This window comes from Elephas maximus, chromosome 9, assembly GCF_024166365.1.
Source record: "Elephas maximus indicus isolate mEleMax1 chromosome 9, mEleMax1 primary haplotype, whole genome shotgun sequence".
Classification (NCBI taxonomy): domain Eukaryota; kingdom Metazoa; phylum Chordata; class Mammalia; order Proboscidea; family Elephantidae; genus Elephas; species Elephas maximus.
In genome coordinates this window covers 27,352,267-27,378,070 of record NC_064827.1, presented here as the reverse complement: position 1 = coordinate 27,378,070, position 25,804 = coordinate 27,352,267, and the positions used below count along the sequence as shown (strand labels likewise).

General features: G+C 34.5%; 1 protein-coding gene across 5 annotated transcripts in view; it reads right to left on the bottom strand.

Moving 5' to 3' along the window:
• The window catches only part of CNTLN (centlein), a 249,024-nt gene that overhangs the window by 33,427 nt on the left and 189,793 nt on the right, over positions 1-25,804 (bottom strand). For all 5 annotated transcript variants that reach the window (XM_049895236.1, XM_049895238.1, XM_049895239.1 and 2 more), the window contains 5 exons: positions 16,414-16,605; positions 8,863-8,960; positions 7,465-7,591; positions 5,408-5,545; positions 4,650-4,835 (listed from right to left, as the gene is read on the bottom strand). In XM_049895236.1, coding sequence (XP_049751193.1) covers positions 4,650-4,835; positions 5,408-5,545; positions 7,465-7,591; positions 8,863-8,960; positions 16,414-16,605 — 741 coding nt within the window. The remainder of the gene's footprint in view (positions 1-4,649; positions 4,836-5,407; positions 5,546-7,464; positions 7,592-8,862; positions 8,961-16,413; positions 16,606-25,804) is intronic.

Genomic DNA, 25,804 nt, shown 5'->3' with positions numbered 1-25,804 from the left:
TTCGTTAATTTTTGGAAGTAGATTGCCAAGCTTTTCTTCCTAGTCTGTCTTAGTCTGGAAGCTCCATTGAAACCTGTCCGCCCATGGGTGACCCTTCTGGTATCTGAAATACTGGTGGCATAGTTTCCAGCATCATAGCAACACCCAAGCTACCATAGTACTACAAACTGACAGATGGGTGGTAGAGATATACATTAGGAAGTCTTAAGTCAGTAGATGGTACTTAAAACTGTGGTGTTGGAAAAGACTGCCTAGAAAGTAAGTATATGTAGTGATGAGGAGAAATATGAAGACTGGGTCCTAGGGAACACCAACATTTAGGTAGATACCGATTAGGAAGAGAAGGATCAGCAAAGAAGTCAGAGAAAAGCAAACTAGCTGCGGGAATATAAAAAAATAGAATGTTGTACCTCAGGTGTTTCAAGGAGGAGGGAGTGATCAATAATGTCAAATGCTACTGAGAGTTCAAGTAAGATCAGAATGAGAACTGAGCATAGATTAGACATTATGAAAAGAACTGCTCAGTGGAGTAATGAAATTAAAAGCTTAATTGGAGAAGATTCAAAAGAAAAAGTGAGAAAAAGTAGAGAGAGAGCAGATATCACTCTTAAAGCATTTTGCTGTGTAAGAGAAGAAAGAAATGGGTGGGGAGCTATAGCATCAAAGGAGGTTATTTTTGGACAATGATGTTTGTTGAAGGTGATCCAACACAGAAGGAAAATCAGTGGTGCAAAGCGTAGGTTGGAACTATAAGGGATTAATAATTAAAACTGAAGATGCCAAAGAATTAAGTAGCCAAAAAAGCATTGAATGGTCTACATCAATATAAAGTCACCAAAAATCCTAACAAAACTGTGTTGGGGAGAAAGACAGAGAGCCAGATGCAAAGCTGTGACTAATATTTTACTATAAAGTACAAATAGATTTGGGTGAGTGATTACATTTTCCAGTGGACTCTTCAACCTATTTATTTCAGCATCTTATGCATCCCAAAGGAATTTCTAAATAGCGGTGAATAGTACAGGGATTCTAGGATCCACCTGCACATTAAAAAGAGGCACCTATGTGAGAGAGAATCACTAGGATCACTCAACCTTAGGCAGCCTGTATAGTGAGAAGCATGTTACTAAATGATGTACCCATATACTTTCATTTAAATGGCTTTATCATTAGAAAATGTATTATTTGATTGAAATATATTTCATAATGCTTGAATACTCCTTTTCTTTTTATACCTTTCAGTTATATAGCAGAGCCTCCATTGCATTAAGTTCATTGAAATGTTTTGCTTTCCACTCAAATATTCAAGTTAAGTTTTTGTTTTTTATATCATCACATTGACCTTGTATTGAGACTCAGGTTTACTTTAATCTTTTTTAAAAACAAATCATCCTGTTTTCAACTCTGGGTGCTACTTTCATCTACCTCTTATCTATCCATTACAAAACGACCTTCTCTCCACAGTTCAAAATCTGCTCAGTTCCCTTCTAAGCAACCCTAAAGCCCCCAAACTGGGCAAAACCCTGTAAATACCAAACTGTTGAAAAATATTAGAAGCTTCAAAAAGTGGCACTCTAGTTGCCGTAATGGTCCTTGGTTAATCCTTATTTTCAAGGTAAGTAAAGACACTGCATGGAGCAAAGTAGCAGCCTCCAAATGTTAACTGAATTTCCAAAAATCTGTCTGTCTTCTTGCAATTCTTGGAATGTTGGGCAGGAATTCTCCCAATACTTGAGGGCATTCACAAAATAAAACTTGAATATACATCTCAAAGTCACTCTACTTTTCAGTTATTATAATAATAAAATATTACTCTACTTTTCAATTATTATATCTCCAGTTTATTGTAAATACCTAGCAATAGTGTTAGGGAAAAAAATAGTAAGCTACTATATGTCAGTTTTACTAGATCAAAGTTTCCAGTCTTTACCAATGAGTTTTTGTCTGTTAGCTAGCTACAAGTAATATTTAGTTTCATTGATTCATCACGGATTGATTAGACTTTTTTCAATTAAGATTAGATCATTGGGACAGAGGTGATGATGACTGTTCAAATGTTCTGGAGTCACCACAACCATCATGGTTTCTTGGGAAGTAATGCATTTTTTTTTTTTAACAGTTTTTAAACAGCTTTAATGAGATATAATTTACATACTATAAAGTACACCCATTTAATGTAATCTGTACTCAGGACTTTTCTCTAAAAACAACTGTCATTTACCTTTCTTAGTATAGAGGTAAGATAAAAATAGTTATTTCAAGTTGTATTGTATCATAGAACTGTTTAAAATTAACGATTAAAAGATCAGTGCCAAATTATTAACAACTGTACAGTGAAACCTGTGAGAGCCAGAACTGACAGGACTGCCTCGTATTTCCAGCTCTTGCAAGTTTTCTACCTCCGACAGGGTGCAGTTACCATTTTTCTTTTTCAATACTTCATCGTGTTTTTGGTGAAAGTTTACACGGGAAATTAGATTTTCATTTAACAATTTCTATACATGTTGAGTGACAATGGTTACATTTTTCACAATATATCAGCATTTTCATTACTTCCCTTCTGGTTGTTCTGTTTCCATTGATCTAGTCTCCCTGTTCCCCCTGGTCTTCTCATCTTTGGTATAGTGTAAATGTTTACTATCTGCAGTCATCACTTTTCTATCGTTCTCTAGTTAGTGAAAAATATTTGAGTTTTCCTTCTTTGTCAGCTTTCTGCCTTACACAGGTTCTGACTTTTCCAGGTTTTACTGTATTATGAAAATAAAATTAAAATGCTCCACAAATGTTTTCATTAAAGAAGTAAGAAATTTATAGGTCCAAAATATCTTACTAAATATTGCCAAAGTAATAATACTGAAAATGAAACCACTTAAGCTTTCAGCTAAATGATGTCCTTTAGCTGGTATTTATTTCAGAGCTTTCCAGCTAAATATTGTTCTTTAGCTGGTATTTATTTCAGAGCTAACAAAACCTTTGAGAAGATAGAGCTTGGCATATGACTCTCATATACAGGCGCATTAACAAGCCTATATCAGAGCTGAGTCAAACTGAGCAAATACTTCTAGAAATTTCCCTTGTGTGATTTATTCAGTTATTAGGAGAATTCAAAGCCTCAGCTCTGCCACATATATCCAGTCCAGATGCTCAAAGCACTTGATTTTACCCCAGGGCAAAATTCCATATTCAAGACTAGATCTAGAACAGATGGCCACTCCACCTCTTCTATAATCTGGTTGTACCCTATGCATAAATGAAAAGACAAAAGAGAACACAGATTCCACAACAGGGCCAGAACAAACATTATTACTATTAATACTACTAATAATATTTATTAAGTACTTTTGTGTACATGATACTCTAATAAGCTCTGAACAGAATGAGTCCTGGTGATCATAATGTTTGATGTAGAAACTATGCCTGTTCCTTTAACTATGCTCTTGCCTTCACAGAGTTTTCAGTCTGAGCAGTGATGTATCCAGGACGCTTCTTGAAGCAGATACAAAATCAACTGCTCAAGAATATAATGAGCCCTATTTTTTTTTTATTATGTATGCCATTTCTCTAGGGATAATGCTTGACAACATCCCTGTCCTCAAGTTGGCTATAATCTAGTTGAAACAACAACAAAAATTCAAGTTTGCAATTATGTGTGAATTTGTGTGGCACACAGAATAAATGTGCACCATGTGATGACTATGATTAGTAATAACTGATGCTTAGCACTTCTGGTCTATGGGCCACTGTTCAGAGCTTTATTTCTGTTAACTTCTTAAAATCCTCACCTCAGGTAGGTTCCATCAATCCATACTCATTCTTTAGATGGGGAAACTGAGGCACAGAAAGATTAAGTAACTTGCCTGAGATCACACAGCTAGTAAGTGGCAGAGTTGGGCTCTATGCTCTTCACCTAAGAGTTAAAGGAAGAATTTATGAAAGAGAAAGGCACTGAGCTAAACCTGAAGGAGACAGTAAAGACCAGAGGGCATTTCAAGTAAGAAAGAGCTTGAGCAAAGGCAAGAATGAGCACAGAACGGGTAGAAAGTTGGAGAGGAGCAGGAAAGAAGATTAGATTTAAGCAGGATAGGGTTCGGTTATAGAAAGTCTTAAATGCCAAGTGGAAGCTTAGATCTAATGCAGTAGGATTTAGGAAGTTACTGATGGTCCGTTGCCACAGATGCTGGCTCCTGCGCCTTCCCATCTAGTCCTAGGGCCATATATGCAAGGGATAGAAAGATGAAGATCTTGCACTGAGAAAATCAAAACATTGAGTTTTTTGCCAATGCTTCTGGTTTTGGCATTAATTAGGCGATGACCCTTTCTTAGAAAAATGGATTACGCAGTGAAAATGGTGTCAACTCACAGTGAGATTAATAGGGGCGGAGCCAGTCACCAAATCTCTGGCTGTCAGGGCTGGTATCTCTGAATCTAGCACCTTTTCTCTGCAACTTCTCCAGAGGGGTTAAGGAAGAAATATTGTCCAACTACATGTGTGGGAGTACCGTTCAGTAGTTTGGCAAACTGTATCTTTTAGTCTCATATCTGCCCCTCCACCCATCATTCTCAGTTTTTTCCCCAAACCATCTGAAGTAGGCCATTGCCTACTCTGCCTGAAGAGAAGTACTAGTTAGTAAACAGCAAATGATTCAAACCTTCACAAATATGGTAAATTCTTCCACTTTCTCATTGGCTAACAGCAGTTTCTTCTGTGCACCTTCTAGGACCTGCTCACTTTGCAATGCTAATCCTTGAAGCTGCTTCGATGCTGCCGTTTCAATTTCTGCCATCGCAGATTCAGTCTCATTGACTTTCGATACTAGGAGAGTAAGCTTGAGATCCTGCAAGAGGTCAGTAGACATATAAAATAATTTATAAAAAATATTTCATAAACTATTTTGGGAGTTACGCATGTCAGATTAGGAAAGGGTTGTAATTATTCCTTTTATTTGTACATATTTTTATTTGAATAATATTGATGGTTGTTTTTATTTTCAACAAAGTATCCTTAGTACATATTCACATGTATTTATCACCAAAATTAATTTATGCTTTAAAAAATAATAGTTAAATACATGGATGCTACTCCATGTATCAAACAAAAATAGTTTGAGTTCAGATTAATCTACAAAATACACATCCACTTGTATAAATGCCAGTTTTCAACAATAGCTTTATTTATCAGAAATTATCCAGACTCCTCCCACCCCTGCCAAATCTGTCTTCCCTTATACAGCACCATCACTAATGTTAAACAAGATCTCAGTATTTCATGTAGAGATATGAATGAATGCTCTTTACTGTTACCTAAAATATCTAAGTAGTCATAGTTTTTTGGAGAAAAAAGTGACAAAAATGTAAAAGACATTGTCATTATATTCTATCTCTAAGTTAAAATGTTCTAAAAGTATACCTTTTTCTCTAACTCTTCTTTAGTTTTGTGATACATCTGTTCATACTGTGACTTCTCTTTTACAGCGACACTAAGTCTTTGCTTTAGTGAGTCAATTGATACCTTCTTGTTGGAACACTCTTCAGTTAACGTCTTTACCTACAGTAAAACCATAAAGACAATTATTATTGGTAAAGGCACTCTAGTAGTATCCTGTATTTTGTTCAACAGAGAACTAAATGAATGCATAAATTAGTTTAATTCCATTTATTTTCTCATAAATGGTATCAAACTCAAAATGGTATCAAACTCAAGTATTGTAAGATTTGTAGAACTCATAAATGACACTAACAGTCCTTAGAAGCCCTGGTGACGCAGTGGTTAAGAGATCGACTGCTAACCAAAAGGGCGGCAGTTGGAATCCACCAACTGCTCCTTGGAAACCCTATGGGGCAATTATATAGGGTCACTATGAGTTGGAATCGACTTGACAGCAACGGGTGTGTGCATGTATAAAAAAAACGGTCCTCAAATCAATGGCAAAAGCAAATTGCACAAAGAAATATATGAATAATGGATATATATAGTCTTTCACCTACTAACACACTATCAATTTTAACTACATAGACTTTAAAACAAGGAGGCGTGGTGGCTCAGCATCTAAGCACTCAGCTGCTAACTGAAAGGTTGATGATTTAAACCCACCAGCTACTCATCAAGAGACAAATGTGGCAGTCTGCTTCTCTAGAGATTACAGCCTTGGAAACCCTATGGGGCAGTTATATGCTGTTCTATATAGGTCTGCTATGAGTTAGAATAGATTCAATGGCAGTGAGGTTTGGATCCTTTAAAACTAACCTAAGTTTCCTTAGATAGGAGACAATTGTTTTTGATGCTTAACAAGCCAAGTTATAGATAACTTATAGTTGTAAAATGTGCTTTCTAGGATAAAATTAAGTAAGTCGTGAAACATATTTGTTATAAATTTTAAAGAGTAACAAGAAATTTTTAAAAATTTAATGCCACTAAATATGATTGCCTATACCAAGATTCTAAGACTTTATCTGAAATGACTATTGAAGTTAAAAGATGAACAAAATTTAAAGGATAATACTGAAAAATATGTATAAACCCACTGCCATCGAGTCATTTCTGACTCATAGCAACCCTACAGGACAGAGTAGAACTGCCCCATAGAGTTTCCAAGGAGTGCCCGGTGGATTCGAACTGGTGACCTCTTGGTTAGCAGCTGTAACACTTAACCACTATGCCACCAGGGTTTCCAAAAAAAAATAATATCTATAGGACATAGTTATAATTTATGTGGTATATGAAGGAAAAAAGAGAAAGGAAATCCCATGTATTGTCTTGCTCAGTAGAAATTTTTTCTCTTAAGTTCTTTTGAGCTAATGGATACTTACACACTTTTATCTCCAATAAGGAAAAAAAGGGAGATGCTCTCACAGTAGTGGACAACATTTAATAAATGTCAAAGCGCAAGGTGCTTCATGAGTTGTATAAACAGCACCCTTTTTTTCCCCCCCACAATGTATCTCTTAGTAAGCAAATTGCTGATTCCTAACTTGGCGTCAGGTATTACAGAACTCTTTTAAATACAACTCGTTTTCCATGTACACTGAGTTAAGTATACACACAGCACTGGGGTGTACACATAGAAAGTATACTGTTTAAAGAACTTATGATAGCTATTTGTTGTTACTCTTCATTTAAAAATACATGCTTGATTTTACCATTATAAATTACACTTAAAAAAAATACTGAATAACATAATTGTTTATTCCAAAAATATTACAGATTTAAAAAATTAAACTTGATTATCTTCTCATGGAATGTTTACCAACAGACATGAGAATGTGGCTATATTGTGTCCATTGTGCATCAGATTTTAAAGTCTTGGGTTAAAACAAATAATATACTTTTAAAGCAAATGATATACAACAGTATATATAGTCTATGAGTATTTTCTATAAATTAATTAGGATTGAATATTCAAGTTAAGCAAGTGAATAGTAGTGAGAATTGACATTTTTAGTGTCAGCAAACAGAAAAACTGATACCTTTTTTTCGAGGTTTTCCAGCATTTCATTAATACTCTCATTACTTTCCAAGTGTACTTTCTGTCGAAATTTCAAGTCCTCTATCAGATGTCTTTTCATAGTTATATCCCTCTCCATTCGAGACATTCTTGAAAGAAAAATAAAAGATATTTTATCAAGAGTGATAGAGAACTTTTTAAAAGGGGTGATTTCTTATGTATTATCTGATATGATACCTGCTGTTAATTTTTAAATGCCATCTTCTAACAAAACAGTAAATTATTAAAATAAATTATATAGGATATCAACGTATTATTGTATATTAAAACACTGATCTATTAATATTTTGAATATTTGTAAAATCTATAATCTAGTTGTCACTTGATTATTATGGTATTACATATGTACATTAAATCAGAGAAAAGAATAAGACCAGTAAAATTTATGAAAACTTAAAATTATTGTATTTAAATACATTCTTGCAGAGCTAAGAAAAATCTAAATGATATTCAGAGATAATCGAAAAGCATAAGGTATAGGGGTGATACCTATACTTTAATAAACAAATGTAAAATCTTGTAACATAAAGAAAACTTTCAATTAATAGCATTTGAGATTGAATTGATATAATTTTTATATGTATTAGCTCTTTTGATTCTAAGAACCTACTGACTTAATATTAAATTGAGGCATAGAGCTGATAGAGCAGCCAGGATTCAGAGTTGTTCTAAGCCCTCACTGTAAACCAATAAGCAACACTGCCTCTTAATCTGTAAATAAACTTCAAGATATTCTGTTTAAAAAAAAACGAATCCTTTAACCTAATAGTTTTATTTATGAACGTCACTTTTAGTTAAATCTTTATAAAGTAGTATACATATATGTGTATGAGATACATGTATCTTAAATTTATCAATGACAGACTGAAATTCTGTGTTATCACCTAAGCTCCAGTACAGCTGTAAAAGGTATAGAAGGAAAATTATTTTGATTCAATGGGGTAGAAAGTTTTAAAAACCTTTTTTATTAATAAACACAGAACACTAATTTTTATAACCTCTTATTATTTTAAATATAAGTATGAACATACACATTATCTTCTTGGTCAAATAACTGCCACATTAATAAATTTTTTTCATAGTCTTGAGGCCATTAATTCTTATTTATTCAAAATTAAATATTTACTCTAACAAGGAAAATTTCATTTTAAATACTGTATAATAAAAACCAGAAATTAGCTTGCTGTTAATCACTATGTATGTAATATAACTTAAACTTTCATCTTACGTAGACTTAAACATGAACTAACAAAGGAAAACAATTTTTAACATGTCCTTGTTTCTTGGGTTGCAATATTTAATAGCATTAACTGCCACTAGGTGGCACCAAATACAACGGATAGAAATATAAAGAGCATACTTTTCATGCATTTCCTTTATGTGTTCCTCTTTTGCTAGAAGTTCAAATTTCAGAGACTTCACATTTGATGACTGTTTAGTGAGTTCATTAGTTGCATTCTAGAATAAAAGGTCACAAATTTAAATACATCTTTCAATCTCTGCCTAAAACAGCGTAAAAATAAACACCATTCTCAAGAAGAACAATTATGGTTATAATTAAAATCAATTTTCATATTTTTAAATGCTTTATTTTCAATGCTCTAATAGAGATAATATAGTAATACTAAAGTTTTTATGTAACATACCAGAACGCCAAAGAGGAACACAATCATATAACAATTGCAAAGAACACACACCCAAAATACATTTATGAGCAGTACAAATTTTCTGTGTAAAATGTACATATGTATGTGGTTATTTTAATGGTTTAATAAGATCACAAAATTAACGGTAGATTTAGAAACAACCTCTAACAGGTTAAGTATAGTCACAAATGCTTTGCAGCTCCTCCCATCAAGGGGTAGAATCCATCTCCCCCACCCTGTGAATCTGGTCTGGCCTGTGATTTGCTTTGACCAATAGAACATGGTGGCAATGACACTGTAATTTTCAGATCCTGGGCCTTCAACCTCTTGGAATGCTACCCTGAGATGGCCTTGCAAGAAAGACCAATGAGAGGCCAAGTGGAAGAGTACCGAAGTACCCCACCATCTGACAGCCAGTAGACCAACTGCCAGGCTTGTAAGCCCTGGTAAATTTTTGGTTTAGAAGAATGTAGAATGTAGGCATATGAGAAAGAACAGATGAGACCAGCAAAAGACCTGCCCAGTTAACCCAATGAAACATGAGAAAAAATAGACAGAAAATCTTATGAATACTAAATACTTCTTGCTACTTATTAGTTAAGTATTTGTACACCATTATTAGTTTTTCAAAGCAGAACAGCTTTGTGATATGTATTGTCTGCACAGTCCAGGGGCCAGACGAAGTAGCAAGTACAGCGTTAGGGAGGTAACTTTTAGTTTTGAAACAAGTTCCAATTAAACATGTAACCTTATACATTACTTAGTCCTTTTGACATTTTAGTTTTTCCATCTAAAAAATACTGTTGACGTAGTCGCATTGCTTCATTAAATTTAAAAGTTAAGTAATAAATAGAATAAAATACAACTTCTAAGATATTTGAATTGATTCTTTTACTAATTTTTTTAGTAACTTCAATTGTTTCTATTAGAACTATTCCCAGATTTAACCGTTTGATTTCTGCTAAAAAAATTAGAGATGAAATAATTAATCACACGACATAAATGTAAGTCAAATTCACTAGATAGACTTTAAATATCTCATAACCAAAGAAACCAAACCCATTGCTGTCGAATCAATTCCAACTCATAGCAGCCCTATGGGACAGAGCAGAACCGCCCCATAGGTTTTCCAAGGTTGTAATCTTTACGGAAGCAGATGGACACATGTGTTTTCCCATGGAGTGCCTGGTGGGTTCAAATTGCCAACCTTTCAGTTAGCAGGCAAGCACCTAATCACTGTGCAACCAAGGTTCCTTAAATATCACACAGCATATGTAAATAAAAAGTTTAAAATCATTTTAATTTTTACATGAAATGTAAATTTTCTTAAAAGTCCAAGGCATGGTAACTCTATTGAATGTCATTAGTTTTGATCAAATGTGTATGTAACATAATGTAAATTCCAACTATATTTTGCATATTTGGATTGATGTACAGTGTCTATTATCTAGCACTGCCAGAATATGATGTTCCATACTAATGAATTTATACCAGATACTTGGTCTTTGCTTTAATCATTAACATTATTTCTATAGTGATGTATGATATAAATGGTAACAAAACATTTCTTATTGTGTAAATGTTAATATATTTACATGATCATATATTTATACATTTTCTACAGGGTTTTCTAAACATAATTTATTGTTCATTCACTTACAAATATGAATATCCAAGATTATGCTAATAAAGATACTTCAATTTGTTGTTGTAGTTAGGTGCCACCAAATCAGCTCTGACTCATAGTGACACTGTGTTCAACACAACAAAATACTGCCTGGTCCTGTGCCATCCTCCCAATCCTTGCTATGTTTGAGCCCACTGTTGCAGGTGATGTGTCATTCCATCTTGTTGAGGGTCTTCCTCTTCCTCTCTGACCCTCTACTTTACCAAGCATGATGTCCTTCTCCAGGGACTGGTCCCTCCCGATAAAAAAAAAAATAATATGCCCAAAATATGTGAGACGATGTCTTGTCATCCTTGTTTCTAAGTAGCATGTTGGCTATATTTCTTCAAGACGGATTTGTTCGTTCTTCTGGTGTTCGATATTCTTTGCCTAAACCATAATTCAAAGGCATCAATTTTTGGGGGGTCTGCCTTATTCACTGTCCGGGTTTTGCACGCATATGAGATGACTGAAAATATCATTGCTTGGGTCAGGCACACCCTTAGTCCTCAAAGTAAAATCTTTGCTTTTAAACACTTTACAGAGGTCTTTTGCAGCAGATCTGCCCAATGCAATACGTCATTTGATTTCTTGATTGCTCCCTGGGCACTGATTGTGGGTAGATTCAAGTAAAACGAAATCCTTGACAACTTCTGTATTTTCCGTTTAATGATGATGCTTATCGGTCCAACTGTGAGGATTTTTTATGTTGAAGTGCAGTACACACCGAAGGCTGTAGGCTTTGATCTGCATCAGTAAGTGCTTCACATCTTCTTCACTTTCAGTGGATCTGCATATCGTGCAGGTTGTTAATGAGTCTTCCTCCAGTCCTGGTGCTGCGTTCTTGTTCACACAGTCCAGCTTCTCGCATTATTTGCTCAGCATACAGATTAAATAAGTATGGTGAAAGGATACAACCCTAATGCATACCTTTCCTGATTTTAAACTACGCAGTATCCCCTTGTTCTGTTGAACGACTGCCTCTTGATCTAAGTACGGCTTCTGCATGAACACAGATGTTCTGGAATTCCCGTTCTTCACAATGTTATCCATAATTTGTTATGATCCACACAGTCAAATGCCTTTGCATAGTCAATAAAACACAGTTAAAGGTCTTTCTGGTATTCTCTGCTTTCAGCCAGGACCCATCTGACATCAGCAATGACATCCCTTGTTCCACATCCTCTTCTGAATCTGGCTTGAACTTCTGGCAGATCTCTGCTGATGCACTGCTGAAACCATTTTTGAATTACCTTTCGCAAAATTTTACTTGTGTGTGATATTAATGATATTTTTCGATAATTTCCGCATTCTGTTGTATCACCTTTCTTTGGAATGGGCACAGATGTGGTTCTCTTCCAGTTGGCTGGCCAGGTAGCTGCCTTTCAAATTTCTTGGCATAGATGGGTGAGCACTTCAGGCATTGCATCTGTTTGTTGAAATATATCGATTGGTATTCCATTAATTCCTGGAGTCTTCTTTTTTGCCAGTGCCTTCAGTGAAGTTTGGACTTCCTCAGTACCATCAGTTCTTGATCATATGCTACCTTCTGAAATGACTGAACATCGACCAATTGTTTTTGGCACAGTGACTCTTTGTATTCCTTACATCTTCTTTATCTTTTTTATATCATACAATATTTTACCTATTGAATCCTTCAATATTGCAACTCGAGGCTTGAATGGAGGTTCTCATGGACTTGTTTTAATTTTTTTCAGCTTCAATTTGAACTTGTATATGAGCAACTGACGGTCTGTTCTACAGTTGGGTCCTGGCCTTGTTCTGAATGATGATATTGAGTTTTTTCATTGTCTCTTTCCACAGATGTAGTCAATTTGATTCCTGTGTATTCCATTCAGTGAGATCCACGTATATAGTTGCTGTTTATGTTGTTGAAAAAATACGATTGATTATTCAAATTTATGCACCAACCACTAAGGCCAAAGATGAAGAAACTGAAAATTTTTACCAACTTCTGCAGTCTGAAATTGATCAAACATGCAATTAAGATGCACTGATAATTACTGGTGATCAAAATGAGAAAGTTGGAAACAAAGAATTGGTAGTTAGAAAATACTGCCTTGCTGATAGAAATGATGCCGGAGATCACATGATAGAATTCTGCAAGATCAATGACTTATTCGTTGCAAATACTTTAATTTATGTATTATCACTATATTAAGTATACATGTTGTTTAATATACATATGATGTTATCACTACAGTATCGTGTTGTCTGTAGGGACTACTGTGATATAAATGACTACTTACCCCTACTCTAACTGGCCCCAGACAGCTGTTTCTCTAATTTTGTTTTTACCTTAACATTTTTGTTTCTTTCCTCATTGTCAATCTCTTGGTTGTAATTTCCTGCTTCTGTCAATATTCCTACCTAAAAACAATCATCCTGCCCATTAATTTGCATATTTCTAATTTGTTGCTTTTAAGGCGTTTTCTGCTGAGAAGTTAAATACTTATTAGCTCTGTGTTTAAAGTAAAGGAGAGCAGGCAGTTTCAAAATGAAGCATGACAATGGAATAAATTAGACGGATTTTAAGTTAGTGGTTTGGGCCTTTCTGTGTTTAGACTCACAGGTGTATTTTAAGTGACTGGAAATGCTGCAACTCTGACTTCTGGATAATCAAGGAACTGTTGAATTATAATAAAACAATGCCAGCTTAATCAATATTTTTGCCAAAATCTCTACGTCTGACAGTTTAATTAGTGGTATTTACTACTTTTTAAATATCTTTAGATCCATTATTTCAGTTGATCCTCAAAAATCTATGAGGTGGGTAGAAAAGTGTTATCTCTGTTTTAGACATCTGGAGAAGTGAGTGTTTCTTTTCTCACATCCCACAAAAAGTTAGCGGCTGGGAAGTGACCAAAACCCACGTCTTCTGACGCTTTTCCATGCCCTACTATGCAATATTTATTGCAGCAAGACTTATAATCTGGTAGAAACCACGTATCTCAGAAGTGTCAAATTGAAAAGAATCCATCCTGGTTAGAGCTTACCTATACTAAGTTTATTGATTTTTTTTTTTTTTTTAAGTTGCATAGTGTAATGATTAAGAGAATGGAGCAAGATAGCTTGAGTTCTACTCTCAGCTCTACCACTTGGTAGCTGTGTGACCTTGGGCAAGTAACATATTCTCTCCGTGTCTCAGTCTTCTCAGTTGTAAAATAGCGGTAATAATAGAACCTACCTCACAGGGTTGAAATGAGGATTAAATGAGTTAATATTTGTACAGCACTTAAAACTGGCCTGGCAATATATTACACATAAGGAATAGTAGTTAAAAAACTATCTTCATTATTATTAACTTACTGAAAAACTGAAAGAGAACATGGGGTATATACCAAAAGGAATGACTCTCTGCTTAAGATCAAAGAATCACAAATATAATCGGAGTTCTGTTCAGATCAGATTGTATAAAGAACTAGAAATAAACTACACTAAATATAAACAACTGATGTATGTATCATTTACCAGAAGTAACTTATATATCTCTAAATGTTTAAGTATTGATCTACATGAAGTTGGATACCTTGAGGAAGGAAGCATTTCTAATGTGGGTAAAAATAAAGGTAGAGAAAATGCATATCAGTGCTCTAATGATACTAAATAAACCAGGAACATCTGAGAAATACACAAATAACTTAGAAAAGTCTAATATTAATTGGATAAAATTAAAAAGATGTATGTTAGCAGATTTAAACCTTTAATAGTTAATCTAAACCATTTTTCCCAAATAATTATAAAAACATCAACTAGAAAATATTTCTTAGAAAATCATTAGGCTAGCAGTTTGGTATCAAAACAGAAATATTTAGTAGCAGAAAGTATTATGTGCTTAAAGGAACCTAGTCTCCCAGGAAATTGCCATATTGAAACAGGACAAAAGTAAAGATTTATCCTTTTTGTCCCTATCCAGCCTAGTCAGTTTTCGAGGACTGCAAGCTACATATGAACAATGTCACTTCCGCCAGAAGCAAGCAGTGGTCTAAATTATAAACTCCAGTTTCTTCTTCCTGACTCACACAAGAGAGATTTATATATGGGTCAAAAAATTAAACCATGAAAAATCATAATGCAAATAGCTTATAGATAACTCATATGGGCCTAGCATTACCAAAAATTGTTAGATTATTTGTAGTAACTAAAATCAAATAAGTAAAATATAAATCAACTTCAAACTACTAACAATTTCCAAATTTTAGAAGTCAGATTGGACATTCTTGGATCTAACATTCTATTTTATCTTGGTGAAAAATAAAGTTATGTTAGGATCATGAAGACTCAAATATAAGAAGAATCCCAGAACTATGAATTAAAGCTCTGTGGTGGGAAAGATCAAAGAATTACCTTGGTGGATTCATCCTCTGAACATGAAACCTAAACACTGAACTTTTCAAGTTATACAGTTTATTCTACTTTTTTTCTGAGACAAAAACACATTTTAGGAGTGCCCCAAAACCTGAACAACTGCTCCCCGCCCACTGCCATTTTCCACATTATCTAAGGTATTTAGAAAATCTTGTGGTTCAGGCAGTTAGTTGCCCCACATCAAAACTTCCTGAAAAAGATGGTATTCAAGAAGAATTCTAATTAATGCCAGTTTGTATATTTGACCATTAATAAAGCTAAATATTTTCAAGTTCTGATACTAGTTTACTTTAAATTTTATACTATTAGTAATCCTTCACTAAAAGATATTATTGGAAAGAGTACACGTATTTTAGATTAAAAAAATTCTATTTGACAATTCAGTATTCCAAACCCTCTTAACAGTCACAGATACCCCATTTCTAATGTACTCTGTGCACTTACAACCAGAGGTTTCCTTCTAGGGACTCTCACTATATTTATGGTCCCATATACATGGTCCTTTAGCTTCCAACTAGCAATACCCACTGAAAAAAAATAAATATGTGAGGAATAAATGAGTTTGTTTTAAGCAGCATGAAAATGAACTTTCTAGTTAAAACTCACAAATCCTGTTTCTTACAAGGTAATTCTGTTTAAACTGAAGCCAGACTTAAGTAGTTTAAAGTATCACTTGGACATAGATATAACTCTTTATAAACAAAAAGAAGATTGGTTTAACTTGCTGAAATCTTTTTAACCAACCTACCTTTGCTCTCTGCTTCTTCTCACCCTTCTCCAAGTTTTCCCTTCTACCTACCTCCAACCACCAACAACAAAATTAAAGTAGTAGCAAGTTTGTAGAGGAAAGCGATTCTGTTTATGTCCATACATTACACGTTTGAAAGGAATTCCGTTAAGTGGAGGGAGGTATGGGGAGTAGAGAGAAGGTGAATAGTGAGGCAGGATGATAATGGCCAGATTCCATCACTTCCGAAGTTAGGACATCATGGGGTCTTGCCATTTTTTCAGAGAACAGGGTATGATTTACCAATAAGAATCTACCAGGCTAAAACTGAATGAGGTGGCTGAATGTAGTATTTATAATTTTTGGATTATTTGTATCATAATTTATTTTTATACTAGAATTAAATTAGAATTTGTATAAACATGTCCTTGAGGAGTCAGTAACTTAGTACATGCTTTCATGCTGAATGAACTCTATAATCACCTTCAGTTTGCACTGCAGCTGCTTCATTTCCAAATCCACGCTCCTTGAAGGACCAACTGTGGTAACTTGTATCTGTGGAGCTATTACCCGGGAAACTTCTTCTGCCAAACTTGTGACTTCAGATGAGGACTCTAATTTCTTTAGTAAATCTTCTTTTTCTTTCCGAAGATCAGCCAAATCCAAATTTAGCTTCTGTTTTAAAGAAAATAAAGGTAAGTGGATTATAAAAGTAATTGCATTTAATCTAACAATTATCAACATAAAATTCTAAAGGTAGGGAAATGCTAAAGAAAAAATTAAAGTTATAAAATATTACAAAACACTATAACCTCTACTGGCTATTGCTTAAGGCTGTAGGCTTGTACAAGTTAAAACAAAATGGACCAGCTGTACTCAATAGCTTTTGGTTGGCTAGTCTTTACTCATGATGTGCTATTTTTTTGCCTTCACACATACATGGGTGAGCCAGAGACACATATTTGATAACCTTGACTTCAGGGCTGATGTACTTAACTGGTAAAGCGAAGCTGGAGCAGGACAGGATAACAGATGTTAGTTGTTTATTCCACGGGGTAGGTCTTATCGCCCTATATAGCAGCCAAAATGCTTCTCATTTAGCAACATAAATGTTAAGTCCAATTAGCAGACAAGGCTTGTTAGGGATTTAGTTCAAATAAATAGCCTGCGAACAAACTCACTCAGTCTTATGCACTTGACTGATAGTTGACAATCCCTGTTTGTAATATCAAGGTAGATTCACACTAAACTCCTTATGTTTGACTTTTTAATAACAAACATTTAACTAAATGACATACTGGTAATGTTTTTACAGAAGAATGTAAAATAAACAATCTTTATGTTAGCTCTTCTCATTCACCAATCTGTAGTCAGCAGAATGCCACCAAGCTATAATGGCTTAACAACTCAGAGCTCCTTAAGAGGATAACTGCACTACTATTTTATTATTGCAAAGAAGCTTATAATATGGTAGTTTAACATAAGGAACGATTAGACAAAATGGTACTGAAATCTCTCAAAGGAGAAAAAAATCTTTCATTGTTACGAATTCCAATTAGAAGCAGCAAAAGATGTGGCTAAAGTGTATTGTAACATAAACATGGCACATAACTTTTAATGTTATATTTAAGCACATCTAAAAACTTTACCAGTAAATCCATAACTACATTATATTTGTACATGGTATGTACATATTGTTGTTGTCAGGTGCCGTCGAGTCAGTTCCCACTCATAGCAACCCCATGTATAACAGAATGAAACACTGCCCAGTCCTGCACCGTCCTCACAATTGTTGCTATGTCTGAGCCCGTTGTTGCAGCCACTGTGTCAGTTCATCTCACTGAGGGTCTTCCTCTTTTTCGCTCTCTACGAAACATGATGTCCTTCTTCAGGGACCTGTCCCTTTTAATAACATGTCCAAAGTACTTGAGATGAAGTCTCACCATCCTCGCCTCTAAGGAGCAATATGTACCAAAAAATATTTTGTACATATTACTAAATATAAATATTTCAGATAATTTAAAACTAGAACTTGACATATTTGAGATTAAATTATACTTTGGTGAAATGTTTCTGTGGGAAAAAATTATTTCTCTGTCTATATTTTAGCTTATGATTTAATAGTGTGATCCTACAAATTTTCAGACATATTCATTCATGAATTGTCCCAAAGGCACCTCATAATATCTAAAACCAAATTCATAATTTCCTTAAACCTGATAATCTTTCTGGTTATCTGAGCTTGAGTCCATCTCTTTCCCCGTTTATTCATTCTCTATGTCCAAACAATTGTCAAGTTCTATAAATTATGTTCTTCACAGTATATTAAAAAAAAAAAAAAAGCCTTATGTATTGTTAGAGTCAAAAGAAAGGTTTCTAAAAGTCACTCTATTTGTAGTACACAAAGCTATTTCAGATTGTATTTTTATCTATTAGTTAAAAAAAAAACCAAATCCGTTGCCATCGACTTGATTCCAATTCATAGTGACCCTATAGGACAGAGGAGAACTGTCCCATAGAGTTTCCAAGGAGCAGCTGGTGGTGAACTGCCAACCTTTTGGTTAGCAACCAAATGCTTACTACTGCACCGCCAGGGCTCCTCTATTAGTTTATCACCATATAAATTAAAATACAATCTTTTATTAACAATATAATATTCATTAAGTAGACTTTACATATGTAGAATGCACTGGAGCATTTCTCAGTCCTGAAGCTAATACTCTGCATGTAAGTTATGCTTTCTGAGATTTGAATTTGGTAAAACAATTCATGACTAAAATTCTGTGTGGACTCTCAGGCATCACAGAAGAGTAAATTTTGATGAGGCACTTTTCTTCCTGTGAACAACCCTGGGTGGTTTTTTTGTTAACCTTGTATGCCACGGATTCCTTTCTATCCATTCCATACTGGCAGGTCCTGACACTACAAATGTGTCTTCCATCAAGGATAGAACAAGTCAATAAATATTATTTCTCTAAAAGACATATACATGTGAATCTCAATTTCAATATAACAATATAAAAATTTATTAAATGAAGTCATGGATACAGTAAACAAAATGACTTGGATTTTACTAAAACAGAATATTTTGAAGAATATTTAAAATCTACAATAAAATCTTTCTAATATTAACTATCAAAAAAAATTTTTTTATGTATAGAAATGCTACAGAACACCTGTTTTTGAAATAGAGGAAATATGGAAATCAATATTGCCTAAATGCTTGCCAAGACATATTCACTACTTAATGCTTGTCATGATATATATTCCATCAGTAGCTACATTTGGTTATCCCTCAGAGTTTTGGACAAATAATTAAGGCTCTATTACTAACTTCTGTAGTTTTAGAATTATATCTTATTTGAGAAATGTTATATAGATGAGATGAGAAAGGTAAATAATTTTCTTTTGGTACCTCTCAGTTTGGTCTGAGAGACTACTTTTGTGGGTATCCTTGGGAGAAAGAGATTGTGCTGTAAAATCTACCAATAAATTACAAGTCTTAAAATTGTTTTGTTTCTTTTTAACATCAATGATTCCTACTTTTATAGTACCTTTTTATCTCTAATTGAATATTTGAAGATATTTAAGTCCTGTTATAAGCAGAAATAATCATAAAACACATATGGAAGAAGAGTCATCATATCTGGAGTCTAGTTCTGCATCTGCTCCTTACCAGCTGAATGGCCTGGAGCAAGCACACACCCTTTGTTTCCTCGTTTAAAAATAAGAATGGTTCTTGCCTACCTGACAAAGGTCATTTCGGGGAAAGAATTAAAAAAAAAAAAAAAAAAAACTGTGGCAACGCTTGGTAAATTTTAAGTATGGAGCATCATTATCTGTTGTACATCTACCTTGTAGAGTTTGAGAATTGTCTTATAAGGCTGAGGTCCAGGATTAACCAAAAACTTTATTTAATATATGCATATAATACTGCTTTAATTTCTCCCATGTCAAAAACTTTACTTTGTCTTAAATCATAGTTATTTGATCTGAATTTGAGCCTCAACTAGGCTACACCCTCAGTAAAGGTAGATTTGTTCCTCTGACTCTTTGTATCTCAGCAGTACAATTCCTCCACAATCTTCTAAAAGCCTATTTCAGTTTGGAAGCTGCCTTCAATAAGTACTGAGATTTGTATTGCTTTATGTGTAGTCAGTTACTCTGAACCAAAGATTATAAAACACAACACTATAAAAGTTTAAAAGTAGATAATAGTCATTATTTATTTAAATATAACACTGAAGGAACATAAGACTCTGAAAAGAACCCTCTAAGACTTTAAGAAGGAACAAGAAAGAATATGTTGGAGCACTTATTATTTAGTGATGAGTTCTCTGGTAGGCAGAATTCGAAAATGACCTCCAATGACCCATGCTCTTGTATAATATCCTCCTGCTTATATGTGAGTGGGACCTATGGATATAATGGGATATCACTTCCATGATTCCATTATATGAGAAAAGGCATTCTGTATATGTACTTATGGTCCTTCATCAGGGGACTCTCTTTAATCAAAAGAGAGATCATCCTGGATGGCTCTGACCTTATCAGGCAAGTCTGCTATAACAGGGACTGGGGCCGTTTCTGAAGTCTGAGATGTTCTCCTGCTGGTTTGAAGGAGGAAACTGCCACTGTGCGAGAGCCTTTGGGAGAGAGGGGGAGGCACAAGGGAGACCCTAAGGGAGGCCTCAAGGAGATAGATGAAAGCAGTCCTTGGCCAGCAGTCAGCAAGAAAAGGGGAACCTCAGTCCTACAACCATAAGGAACTGAATTCCAGCAAACACACAAGCCTGGAAGAAGAGCCTGAGCTCCAGAAAGGAAGGCGGCCTGGCTGACAGCTTGACTGCAGCTGTGGGAGACCCTGAGCAGAGGACCCGTTAAGCCCTGCTGAACTCCTGACCTGTGGAAACTGTGAGGTAATGAATGTGCCTGTTGTTTCTAAGCCACTAAATTGTGGCAATTTGTTTTGCAGCACAGAAAACTAATGCATATCCCAATTTTTAAAAAATCTCTTTTTGAAGCTATTCATTGTTGCCTTACTGTCACTCCGTCACATTCGAGCAAGTATCCTGAACTTCATAGTGTGTAATTTCTATGATATCCTAATCCTGATTTAATTTTGCCCTCCTTATCCATAATTATGAGGAATCCTGGTGGCACAGTGATTAAAGCACTCAGCTGCTAACTGAAAGGTCGGCAGCTCGAACCCACCAGCTGCTTCATGGCAGAAAGATGTGGCAGTCTGCTTCCATGAAGATTTACAAACTTGGAAACCTTATGGGCAGTTCTACTCTGTCCTATAGGGTTGCTATAAGTCAGAATCAACTCGATAGTGATGGGTTTGGTTTTTTGGTTTTTATCCATAATTTTATATTAATTTGACTTCTTCAATTGCTTAAAAAAAAAAAAGCTTGTTATATTTTCTATGCTAAAATATAAATTGCCTCGACCAGATCTGCATTTTGTAGTTTATTCACCAATCAAAAAACCACTGTCCAGAGGGTTCCTTTTGCTGCTCTACACAGTGATGGTGGAATCCCATGAATGGGGTAAGTAAGTCTCCACCCTACTCTCCCTTGGTCTCTGATACAGGACTTTATCCACAAACCACTTTTGTTCTGGGTGGCAACACATTATCTGAGGTATTTGAATAGGAAGTATCTAGATTCAGAACCTAACTCAATGTCTATCTTCATTCGTTATACACATAGTATGTACTAGGCACTATACTAGCTCTGTGTATTCAATTATAATAAAAGAGTTATGATCCTTGCCTTTGGGAAGCTACTAGTCTATATCCTAGAAATACATGATAACTGCATCAAGTACTATGAAGAACCAGGACAGGGAGTTATGGGATTGTGGCTGCCTTCAAATCCTGTCTGGTAAATGCTGGGCAGAGACAGTTTCCTTCCACGAATCCCCCTGATTTGTTCTGTCAAATATGTCCTAGAAGATAGGTACACTTAATGCCCTAGCCAAGACCTATTTGAGTAAAGGCAGCAATTCAAAAATATTGCTGTGATTTTTAAAAATTATAACATAATAATTGTGTTACTACATTTAAAGTAAAAGAGACTGGATAAAAAATTCTAGTTGAACAATACATATGTAATTTTGCAGGCAAGAACCCCCTAGAAAGTCACTGTGATCTTAAAAAGATATTCTTCCTTTTATGAATATAATAAACAATCTTTAATAAGTTACATGGAGTAAAACTGAAAGAAATAAAATTTGCATATTGTCTATGTATAAGACTAAAAATGGGGTCACTTATTAAAATATATGAGTTACAAATAAAATTAGATAGATTTCTGGCACTAATGGAAATATTTTCCGTACAAGTACTTACTTACAAAGATAAATCATTCAGGTAAGTTTAGTAATATAAGGTTTTAAATTTAAAACATGAGTTTTCCTTTGTTTCAACACTTGAAATCTTCAAGGAAAAGAATAAAACATTAAAAACCAACAACCCTTCACCCTACAAAAAGAACAAAGATCTCAGGCAGAGATGGAATTATTTATGTAACGTAATTTCTTATGAAAAATCCACAGTTACTACATCACTCATTTCTAAACTATTTTCTGACAAATGCAGCTATTAAAAGCCTACAGTATGTTTCACAAAATGTCAAGCAAATGAAGGTAATATAGAGGACTTTTTACCAATGCTTTTGCTAGTAGTTAGACTTCAGTAGCCTTTAGAGACCATTAAGTACCCTTTGGCTAATTGGCCAATGGTAGATTAATCCTCTTTTTATTCTAGCAGCACTATTTTAACACCCCTTACACTCTGTCAGTGTAGTGCCTGAATGACAAAATAATATTGTGCATGAATAATAAGCAGAAAAGTTAAATTAACATTTCATTTTTCATATGCCATACCTATGTGTCAGAAGAACTTTCTTTTTAAGTCACTGACATTCAACTTTTTTAAAACAATTTCATGTTGACATCTCATTGAGGTGAATCTTCCTAATTACTGCTAATTGCCTATCAAGAAAAAAATTTTTTGTGAAGTGCAGTTGTCTCGTACGGATAAACCCAGATCCAGTGTGCACATTAAAGACAAAGCATGACACTTGAGGTGCTACTTTATTATAAGGTCATACTAAAATATGGTTTGCAATTAACAAGGCAGTTTTTTATGGTACTGGGAATGCCAATCTGTCTCGATGTGTTCAAATTAGATTCTATTAGAGAAATGTGGATATTTGCATATGGATAACGGATATGCTACCCTCAATAACATTCATAAAGAGTAAAATTAATTCAATACCCGTTACACTTTATAATGTAAGTTCTACTTAATGTCCAATTAAAAAATTATTTAGTGAAAATGTTTGAATATGATTTTTCAAAATGTAAATCAGCATTATTTCAAATGTCAAATTGCTTAAAATGGTTTGCTAATTCTTTTAATTCTCAAAACAGCCTGAAGTACTGAAACCATTTTATGTATATCTTTTAATCTGTATTGTTTCTGACATTACAGGCATTTATAGTAAATTTTAATCTATGCGATAATAGCAACATATTGTTTCAAAATAACCTAAATAACTAAATCAATGAACTTTAACTAGGTTAAAGTTTAGCCACATCACTTAAACTTCTGTTCTCATAAATATGGAAAAATCATCAATACTAAAAAATTATATGTGAGATTTGGAAAATTAATACAATTGACTTTCAAGTATTTGTGGGAAAAAATCAATATTTGGCTCATTCATAGCAAGAGGAGTTTACCTGTAAATTTGTTATTTCAAATCCTCTATTTCAGTTTCCAGAAGAAAAGTTCCCTTGAAACCTAAATACTAAATAGAGACTGTAACTTGAGACCAAAAGTATATCCAGAATAATTCATCATTATCACTACCAAAAGATTTTCTCAGTGTTCATATGGTAATATCATGAGTTCAGTACCAGCCCTCTAGGAGATAGATACTTAAACTACACAAGGCCTATTTCTTACAAGGCTGCAATGCGTTCGTTCCCATTCTGCTTCCCCTTCCGAGCAGAAATGAAAGAATGGCAGTGTCATCTGATGTCCCAAAGGAGAAATTGCTGTTTTCTGGACTCATTTTCACTCTCCCCCTGCTTTCTGCTACTTAAAACTTAGCTAATACAACTTAGAAAAGCTATTTCTTGTATGTACTATAAATACCAGTTACCAGATGCCATAAAGTCAATTCTGACTCATGGCAACACACGTGCTGCAGAGTAGAACTGCTCCATAAGGTCTTCTTGGCTGTAATCTTTCCAGAAGTCGGTCACCAGGCCTTTCTTCCACAGTGCTGCTGGGTGGGTTCAAACTGCCAACCTTTTTAGGTTAGTAGCCACACAAACCATTTGCACCACCACACAGTCTCTTTCGTTCTATTATTCCCCCACTCCTTTTCTCAATATTTTTTTCAGTTACTTAAGTTGTGTGAGGAGGAAAAGAACTCACCCTAATTAAACTCCCCAAACAAGGGGGGAAAAAAAAGCCAAATCACTAAAAATAACAGATGCCTTTCTGAGTAAAGTTGATACTATATCTGCATTTTTAATTAGATACAGTCATAATTTGTTTTTATTTCAATAAAATTTTTTAAAATTTTATTTTATTCTTTGTTGTTATTAGAATATGCACAGAACATATATCAATTCAACAATTTCTACATGTACAATTCAACGACATGTGCAATACATTCAAGTTGTGCAGCCATTCTCACTCACCTTTCTCCAGTCGTTCTTCCATTAGCATAAACTTAGTGCCGCCTAAGTTTCCTACCTAATCTCGAGTTGCTGCTGTTAAGTGATGCTATAGTGATTGAGTTATCGGAACAGAGGCCATTGAACTCTGTTAGAATATCTGCAGGAGTCTTATGAAGACTGCCTCATTCTCCTCCAATTGGTTTTCCTAAGCCATTCTTTTGTTTTTCTGTTCTAGTGGGATGATATTAAAATAGTACTACTTCTTAATGTATTATATTTTATTGCTCAAAAAGGCTTTTTGTGGACTGGCCTGATGAAACTAATGCCTATGTAGAATATTGTTACAAAGGGGTAGTAAGAGTCAAAATAATTAAAATTTGCCCCTAACACTTACTTGCTGTATATATTTCAGTAGCCCCGGTGGCGCAGTTGGAAACACTGCTGGTGTAGTGGTGAACAGCTATGGCTGCTAACTAAAGGTCAGCAATTTGAATCCACCGGGTGCTCCTTGGAAACCCCATGGGGCAGTTCTACTCTGTGCTATATGGTTGCTATGAGTCAGAACTGACTCTATGGCAACAGGCTTGGTTTTTTTTTTTTTTTTCTTTTTTTTGGTGGCGCAGTAGTTCAGAGCTTGGCTGTTAAGCAGAAAGGCTGGCAGTTCGAATCCACCAGCTGCTCCTTGGAAACCTTATAGGACAATTCTACTCTGTCCGATAGGGTCACTATGAGTTGGAATTGATTCAACAGCAATGGGTTTGGTTTGGTTTTTACATATATTTCAAAGAAAGGCATCGATATTCCTTAAAAAGAGTTTTGACTTCTAAAAAATTTATATTTCTAAAATTAATTTTACAAGATACTTTTTAATTAGAAAGTTTCTTAAAAAAGCATGTATACTAATACTAAGTTTATTTTAATTATGCTTGAATCAATTCACAGGAATAGTGCATTATCACAGAATCTCAATGAAATATTACCAACTGTTTGGGTAATAAACCCTAAAGCTAAGAATCATCGCCTGTAGCTCTGATTTTATATGTTCATGCAGTGAAATAACATACATTTCCCAAACATACACCAAGTATGAGTAGCATTTTAATACTCAGAAATTAAAATATTTTAATGATAGGGTCAGTAGCATTAGCCATATATCTTTTCCTGGTTAGCA